Here is a 9305-nt window from a genome sequence, read left to right on the forward strand (position 1 = left end):
GTATAGAATCCCACATCCTAATCTTAAATCAGGCCACCAGATAAAGGAGGAGGGAATGGCGTGATGCAAGGGGAGCAAGTAGAAGAGACTATCTGGGCCCCATACAGAGAGTCTTGGGCAACTATGTCTGTGCCTTGAGACTCATTTCTGGATCATCACAGAATCACAGAATGTTAGAAAGGCAAAGGGTTTTACAAAGCATCTGGTCCAGATTTTCCTTTTAAGTCCAAACGCAAAAGAGGTTAAATAATTTTAGCTTAGCCTGGCGGCAGAATCAGGAATCCCACTCTCCCGATAGACAGATCTATGCTCCTTGCACCATTTGAAGCAACCCAAGCACCTCATTTTGCAATTTTGCAAAGGGGGGAACTGAGACCCGCAGAAGCTAAAGTAATAAAAGTAATAATGTTATGTAACATTATATTGATTTAATTTCTATAATATAAATAAAATAAAATAAATATAACTAAAATAAAGGGACTTCCCTGGCGTTCCAGTGGTTAGGACTCCGCTTCCACTGCCGGTGGCCTGGGTTTGATCCCTGGTGGGGGAACTAAGATCTGCAAGCCACGCAGTGCGGCCAAAAAAAAAAAGGTTAGAGAGAGGGTATCAACCAATTCTTTCCCAGATGGCCCTTTAGACCTGTTCATGATGTAACCTTGTCATCCCACCCTCCGTTTTACAGCCTTTAAAAAAATTTTGCTCTCTATATAATTTGCTCTTACTTTTGTGATATAGTAAAGGCTGCAAAGATAAAAGTCTAATTTTAATTTTTAAAGCTGTCATTTTAAATCTGGAATTTTAGGTCAAAACTATTTGTTTCACTTAACCTTCAATAGTATGAAATGTCTTGTATAGGGTTTCTTTAGAGAGGTGGAAAATCTAAGCCAGACATATGCAGGTATGCACGCAGACTGAAGTGTCTCTACCTCTTTGATGCCTCCAAAAAAAATTTACACCTACAAAGCTCCCCTAGCTATGTATATGCATTCTGTATCACTCGTACAACCTTGATTTGAAGACACACTAAAACACCACCAGATGTCACTAGAGGGTGTTACAAAATTAACCAAAATTATCTAATACAATCATTTTAATTCAATTAATTTGCTTTAAAAATACATGTGACTACACATATACACACATATGTGTATACACATATACACATACAGACATGCACATATGAGTGATGTTGAGAAAGTATATCAATATTCATTATTTCACATAGAATTGAATGAGACTATGGGGCATGATAAACCTCCCAAAGATGAAAATTAATCTCAGATTACTCTAAAACTCAATTAGTCTTTCTGATCGTCTTTCTCCAAGCGCCTATCATGAAATTAGGCATTTTGTTAGGTCAGAGACAGGATAACTACTATGCCATATCCAGCCCTGGGTGTAGCTTTATTAGGTCTCTCAGATATTACATTTATTTGAAATATCAGAAAAGAAGAAATTGAACTACTTCTCCTATTGGACATTAGCAATGGAAAGAAAAGTGGGGCTTTTCTAAAATAAGTTAAATTGAGAGAGGATACTATCTAATTCTTTCTCAGATAACTCTTCAGTAATATCACCGTAGCATTTAAATAAACTTGCTTAAGAGAAAAATATTTACAGGTAATTTAGCAATTTAATACTTTTTCTCAAATAAAATGTATTTTTTTGTTGAGCACCATCTGTGGGCCATACATCGTGGTGAACACCTGAAAACAAAACTAAGTCCCTGCCCTCAAAGGGTAAGGAACACAAGTAAACAAATAACTGTTGTACAATGTGTGAAATATTCCAAAAGTTTATAAACCTGCTGACAATAAACAAGAAGGAACAGGGAAGGGTTCTAGGAGAAAGGGAATCCTCAGGGATGAGACAGAAAAGAAATCCTTCCAGCTCAGTGCATTTCTGAGTATCTTGGTCTAAAAAAGCAAAGGTTTTAATGTCAAATGCATTGTTCTAATCATTTTCATAGGCAAACAACAACAATCAGTGGTTACAAATTGATCTGCTCAAAATCAAGAAGATAACAGCGATTGTAACACAGGGTTGCAAGTCTCTGTCCTCTGAAATGTATGTGAAGAGCTACACCATCCAGTACAGTGACCAGGGAGTTGAATGGAAACCTTACAGAGAGAAATCCTCGTTGGTGGACAAGGTACAGGGGTATCTTGGCAAAAAGAAAATAATTTGAAAACTGCTGTGATGAGAACAGAACCTCAAATTTGCAAATAGTTCTTTGTGTTTGATAAGCATGCACTGACATGTGTCACTCTTTAAGTCTTCTAAGTCCTAGCTCTGTAGGTAGTTGGTCTTGGGACAGGGACCATGCACACTATCTTTCTGCTTTGACTGAGCCACCTATAAAAGAATGAGGACAAAACAGCAGGGGCTGGTGTGAAGTTTAATTAGCTCTGATTGAGAAAGATGGTGAAAGGGTTGTCTCAGCCTGCTTGGACTGTATAACAAATTACCATAGACTGGGTGACAAACAAAAAACACGTATTTCTCACAGTTCTGGAGGCTAGAATCCTAGATCAGGGTACCAGCATGGTCGGGTTTTTGGTGAGGGCAGTCTTCCTGGTTGTGCTTTCATATGGCCTTCCTTGGTACGTGCACACACAGAGATGCCATGAGGGCCCTACCCCCATCCTAGCCCTAATCATCTCCCAAAGGACCCACCTCCTTGTATCATCCCATTGAGGATTAGGGTTTGAACATATGCATTTTGGAAGGACACAAACATACAGTCTGTAACAGGGGTCTAGAAAACCTTCTACCATATTAGCATTAGCTTGGATGTACTTGTTATTCATGGCTGATCACATACTCATGGCCATATACCTTTCTGTGTCATATTGTCATTAAAACAATTGTTATCCTTCCTGATGAGGAGACTAATTTCCTGCAAGATGAACTATTCCATTATACTCCTGAATTCCTAGTTATACGGTTTTAAAATACTACCAGAGGCAAAACTAAGGAGATGAACCTAATATTCCAGGAATGGGAATTGGGCTGAAACCAGTAGGAGGGGCAACACAGGAGAAGGGGATGGACATTTACACTCACCATGGGCTCAGCACTTAATCTCAGTTAATGGATTTGAATCTCTTTCTCTCTAAACCCCTGGGTTGTTTATTTGTTAGGTTTGGTTTGGTTTATTTCTCACTGTATCAAGATATCCTCATAGTAGGGCAAAAATCATTTTTATAAACAAATAGTGACTTAGCTTCTGATGCATGTAAATCTTGGGGAACTTGCTGGGGATGACAGAAACGCACCTAAAACACAGTTTAGTTGATGATATAGGGCATATGACCAAAAAGGATAAATAAAAATACATGATGCATTTTATTTTAAAAGTTAGTAATAGCTAACCATTTATTGGTGCCCATTATCTGGCACTTAATAAAGACTTGTCATATGTTTACATACTCTTTAAAATCTTTACAACAACTTCTATGAGGTAAAATTTATTATCCCCGTTTTGCCAATAAGGAAATGGATAATCAGAGACTATAAGTAATTTGCTCCAAGTCACATAGCTACAAAGGGGCTAAAGGCAGATATGCTTTTGCAGCTGCTCCACAGCACTGTATCAGATTTCTTTATTTTTCCCTGTTTCAACTCAGATCACTGATGAGGTGATATCACTAAAGAGGTATGTCTGGAGTGCGAGTTCATAATTGATTGAGGATCATCTTTGTGATAATGTTGTATGTGTTCACTAATGCCCACAGTTTGAACTAAAAGGATAAAAAAATTATAAGTTTTTTAAATTGAGATACAGTTGATATACAATATTATGTTACCTTCAGGTATAAGATTTTTACACCCATTATGCCATCCTTAAAGATTTTCTCATATTTTGCTTTCAGATTTTCGAAGGAAATAATAATATCAAAGGACATGTGAAGAACTTTTTCAACCCACCAATCATTTCCAGGTTTATACGCATCATTCCTAAAACATGGAATCAAAGCATTGCACTTCGCCTGGAACTCTATGGCTGTGATATTTAATAGAATTGATTATTCTAAAAGATAGGAGGGACTCAAAGATATCAAACCATTTAGAGTGGACAATGTTATTTTAGAGCTATTTTAAATATTAAAATTTTTCCACTATTTCTCTTTTTTCTATTAGAGAATAAAATTTTATATGTGAAACCTTTATAACTCCTTATAACCACTAAGTAAGATGATGACTATTATCTCTGCATTAATTTGAGTATAGATGGGAAAATATCAAGAACCAACAAGAAAAGGCTTATCTTTCACTGATTAAAAATGCTATATAAAGAAATATTCATGTAGTTAACATTCTTCATTATAGTTCTCAAACCCTATACACATTAATAAAAGAGATATTACTCTATTAAATCATTTATAAACCCGGATAACTTTCATTCTTATATTTTTCTTTAAAGAAACTATGATTTAAGAGTATAGGAAACAAACAGTATTTCTAAATGGTTTGTTTTTCTTGACAGTGGAGAGAAAAAGTCTTACTATATGAAACGACACGTGCTTAAAATACTCTGTCTTACTGACATGATAATGATTTTTCTGACCCTCCACGAGTAAAGATACAAGTAAGCATGTTTTCAGTGGTCCCGCTGGACTTGTGAATCTGGTCTGGTCTCCCTTGGGACTGATTGCATATATTGATGTTCAGGGTTAGGGATCATTAATAGAACAGATCTAAAATAACCATGGGATGGCTGAACATGTAACCTTGGCTTCATTCCAGCTGGTAGTACATGGCACACTGTTTCAAAACACAGGCTCACCTACAGGAAAGTGAATACCTGTAATACAGAGCGTTGAAACCCTTGGCCCAAATGCAGCTGTTCTTGCTAGAACTGGCCCCTGCCCAAAGTGGCAAACAGTTGAAATTCTCTCTCAGTGCCTTTCTCTTTATGGCCCCAGCCTCCACCTCTCCCTTCCCCTTTCAAGCACTCCCTTCCCTGGGAACTTGGCATCTAATGATTTTACAGACATTTTGAGACTGAGGAGCCTTCTGGTATCCTCTAAGTCACATGGGAGAGACTCACTGGTGAGGCTATCTATTTTAGTGGAACAAACCACCCCAAAACTTAGTGCTTAAAACAACCACTAATTTATTATTTCTCTTGATTCTGTAGGTTGACTGGGCACAGCTGGGTGGTTTTACTGCTGGCTTCATTTGGGGTCTCTAGTGAGTTTACAGTTAGACAGTGACTGTAGCCAGAGTCATCAGGAGGCTCAACTGACTGTTGGGACAGCTGGTCCTCTGTCCCTCTCCAAGTAGTTTCAGATTCTCTCCTCATTGCATGGCTTCTCCACGTGGTCTGTTCACTTGGTGTCTCCAACAAGTGATCTAGACTTCTTAAAGGGTGATAGAGGCTCCCAAAAGCAAGTGTGTTCAAGAGGTAGGAAGCAGGGGCTTCCCAGGTGGCACAGTGGTTGAGAATCTGCCTGCCAATGCAGGGGACACGGGTTCGAGCCCTGGTCTGGGAATATCCCACATGCCACGGATGCAACTGGGCCCGTGAGCCACAATTACTGAGCCTGCGCATCTGGAGCCTGTGCTCCACAACAAGAGAGGCCGCGATAGTGAGAGGCCCGCGCACCATGATGAATAGTGGCCCCCACTTGCCACAACTAGAGAAAGCCCTCGCACAGAAACGAAGACCTAACACAGCCATAAATAAATAAATTAATTAACTAAAAAAAAAAAAGAGGTAGGAAGCAGAAGCTGCCAGTCCTTTTTTTTTTTTAATAGATCTTTATTGTAGTATAATTACTTCACAATACTGTGTTAGTTTCTGTTGCACAGCAAAGTGAATCAGCCATATGCAGACACATGTCCCCATATCCCCTCCATCTTGAGCTTCCCTCTCATCCTCCCTATCCCATCCCCCCAGGTCATCACAAAGCACCGAGCTGATCTCCCTGTGCTATGCTGCTGCTTCCCACCAGCCATCTATTTTACATTCGGTAGTGCGTGTATGTCGATGCTACTCTCACTTTGCCTCAGCTTCACCCTCCCACCTCATGTCCTCAAGTCCATTTTCTATGTCTGTCTTTTTATTCCTGCCCTGCAACTAGGTTCATCAGTACCATTTTTTTTTTTTAGATTAGATATATATGTGTTAGCATACGGTATTTATTTTTCTCTTTCTGACTTACTTCACTCTGTATGACAGTCTCTAGGTCCATCCACCTCACTACAAATAACTCAATTTTGTTTCTTTTTATGGCTGAGTAATATTCCATTGTATATATGTGCCACATCTTCTTTATCCATTCATCTGTTGATGGACATTTAGGTTGCTTCCATGTCCTGGCTATTGTAAATAGTGCTGCAATGAACATTGTGGTACATATCTCTTTTTGAATTATGGTTTTCTCAGGGTATATGCCCAGTAGTGGGATTGCTGGGTCATATGGTAGTTCTATTTTTAGTTTTGTAAGGAAACTCCATACTGTTTTTCATAGAGGTTGTATCAATTTACATTCCCACCAACACTGCAAGAGGGTGCCCTTTTCACCATACCCTTTCCAGAATTTATTGTTTCTAGATTTGTTGATAATCACCATTCTGACCAGTGTGAGGTAATATCTCATTGTAGTTTTGATTTGCATTTCTCTAATAATTAGTGATTTTGAGCATCTTTTCATGTGCCTCTTGGCCATCTGTATATCTTCCTTGGTGAAATGTCTATTTAGGTCTTCAGCCCATTTTTTAACTGGATTGTTTGTTTTTTTGATATTGACCTCCATGAGCTGTTTGTATATTTTGGAGATTAATCCTTTGTCCATTGTTTCATTTGCAAATATTTTCTCCCATTCTGAGGGTTGTCTTTTTGTTGTCTTGTTTACGGTTTCCTTTGCTGTGCAAAAGCTTTTAAGTCCCATTTGTTTATTTTAGTTTTTATTTCCATTACTCTAGGAGGTGGGTCAAAAAAGATCTTGCTGTGGTTTATGTCAAAGAGTGTTTTCCTATCTTTTCCTCTAAGAGTTTTATAGTGTCTGGTCTTACATTTAAGTCTTTAATCCATTTGGAGTTTATTTTTGTGTATGGTGTTAGGTAGTGTTCTAATTTCATTCTTTTACATGCAGCTGTCCAGTTTTCCCAGCACCACTTATTGAAGAGGCTGTCTTTTCTCCATTGTATGTTCTTGCCTCCTTTGTCATAAATTAGGTGCCCATATGTGCGTGGGTTTATCTCTGGGCATTCTATCCTGTATCATTGATCTATATTTCTGTTTTTGTGCCAGTAACATACTGTCTTGATTACTGTAGCTTTGTGGTACAGTTTGAGATTGGGGAGTCTGATTCCTCCAACTCCATTTTTCTTTCTCAGGATTGCTTTGGCTATTCGGGGTCTTTTGTGTTTCCATATGAATTGTAATTTTTTTTTCTAATTCTAATTATAATTCTGTGAAGAATGCCATTGGTAGTTTGAAAGGGATGGCATTGAATCTGTAGATTGCTTTGGGTAGTATAGTCATTTTCACAATATTGATTCTTCCCATCCAAGAACATGGTATATATCTCCATCTGTTTATGTCATCTGTGATTTCTTTCATCAGTGTTTTATAGTTTTCTGAGTACAAGTCTTTCGTCTCCTTAGGTTTATTCCTACGTATTTTATTCTTTTTGTTGCAATGGTAAATGGGAGTGTTTCCTTAATTTCTCTTTCTGATTTTTCGATGTTGGTGTATAGGAATGCCAGAGATTTCTGTGCATTAATTTTGTATCCTACAACCTTACCAAATTCATTGATTAGTTCTAGTAGCTTTCTGGTGGCATCTTTAGGATTTTCTATGTATAGTATCATGTCATCAGCAAACAGTGACAGTTTTACTTCTTTACCAATTTGTATTCCTTTTATTTCTTTTTCTTCTCTGATTGCTGTGGCTAGGACTTCCAATACTATGTTGAATAAGAGTGGTGAGAGTCTTGTTCCTGATCTTAGCAGAAATGCTTTCAGTTTTTCACCATTGAGTATGATGCTTGCTGTGGGTTTGTCATATATGGCCTTTATTATGTTGAGGTAGGTTCCCTCTATGCCCATTTTCTGGAGAGTTTTTATCATAAATTGGTGTTGAATTTTGTCAGAAGCTTTTTCTGCATCTATTGAGATGATCATATGGTTTTTATTCCTTAATTTGTTAATGTGGTGTATCACATTGATTGATTTGCATATATTGAAGAATGTTTGCATCCCTGGGATAAATCCCACTTGATCATGGTGTATGATCCTTTTAATGTGCTATTGGATTCTGTTTGCTAGTATTTAGTTCAGGATTTTTGCATCTATGTTCATCAGTGATATTGACCTATAATTTTCTTTTTTTGTGATATCTTTTGTGGTTTTGGTATCAGAGTGATGGTGGCTTCATAGAATGAATTTGGGAGTGTTTCTTCCCCTGCAATTTATTGGACGAGTTTGAGAAGGATCGGTGTTAGCTCTTCTCTAGATGTTTGATAGAATTTGCCTGTGAAGCCATCTGGTCCTGGACTTTTGTTTGTTGGAAGATTTTAAATTATGGTTTCAATTTCATTACTTGTGATAGGTCTGTTTATATTTTCTAATTCTTCCTGGTTCACTCTTGGAAAATTGTACCTTTCCAAGAATTTGTCCATTTCTTCATGGTTGTCCATTTTATTGGCATAGAGCTGCTTTTAGTAGACTCTTAGGATGCTTTGTATTTCTGCGGTGTCTGCTGTAACTTCTCCTTTTTCATTTCTAATTTTATTGATTTGCATCCTCTCCCTTTTTTTCTTGATGAGTCTGGCTAAAGGTTTATCAATTTTGTTTATCTTCCCAAAGAACCAGCTTTTAGTTTTATTGATCTTTGCTATTGTTTTCTTCGTTTGTATTTCATTTATTTTTGCTCTGATCTTTATGATTTCTTTCCTTCTACTGACTTTAGGTTTTGTTTGTTCTTCTTTCTCTAGTTGTTTTAAGTGTAGCGTTAGATTGTTTATTTGAGATTTTTCTTGTTTCTTAAGGTGAGCTTGAATTGCTATACACTTCCCTTTTAGAACTGCTTTTGCTGAGTCCCATAGGTTTTGGGTTGTCGTGTTTTCATTGTCATTTGTTTCTATGTATTTTTCTTCTTTGATTTCTTCAGTGATCTCTTGGTTATTTAGTAGTGCTGTTTAGCCTCTATGTATTTGTGTTTTTTACAGTTTTTTTCCTGTAATTGCTTTCCAGTCTCCTAGTGTTGTGGTCAGAAAAGATGCTTGATACGATTTCAATTTTCTTAAATTTTCTGAGGCTTGATTTGTGACCCAAGATGTGATCTATCC

General features: G+C 37.5%; 1 protein-coding gene across 1 annotated transcript in view; it reads left to right on the forward strand.

Moving 5' to 3' along the window:
• F5 (coagulation factor V) overlaps positions 1 to 5722 on the forward strand; it is an 80732-nt gene extending 75010 nt beyond the window's left edge. The window contains exons 24-25 of the mRNA XM_082354564.1: positions 1973 to 2155; positions 3879 to 5722. Coding sequence (XP_082210690.1) covers positions 1973 to 2155; positions 3879 to 4022 — 327 coding nt within the window. The 3' untranslated portion in view covers positions 4023 to 5722. The remainder of the gene's footprint in view (positions 1 to 1972; positions 2156 to 3878) is intronic.
• The last annotated feature ends 3583 nt before the right edge of the window (positions 5723 to 9305 follow it).

This window comes from Balaenoptera borealis (assembly GCF_965194805.1).
Source record: "Balaenoptera borealis genome assembly, chromosome: 1".
NCBI classification, from domain to species: domain Eukaryota; kingdom Metazoa; phylum Chordata; class Mammalia; order Artiodactyla; family Balaenopteridae; genus Balaenoptera; species Balaenoptera borealis.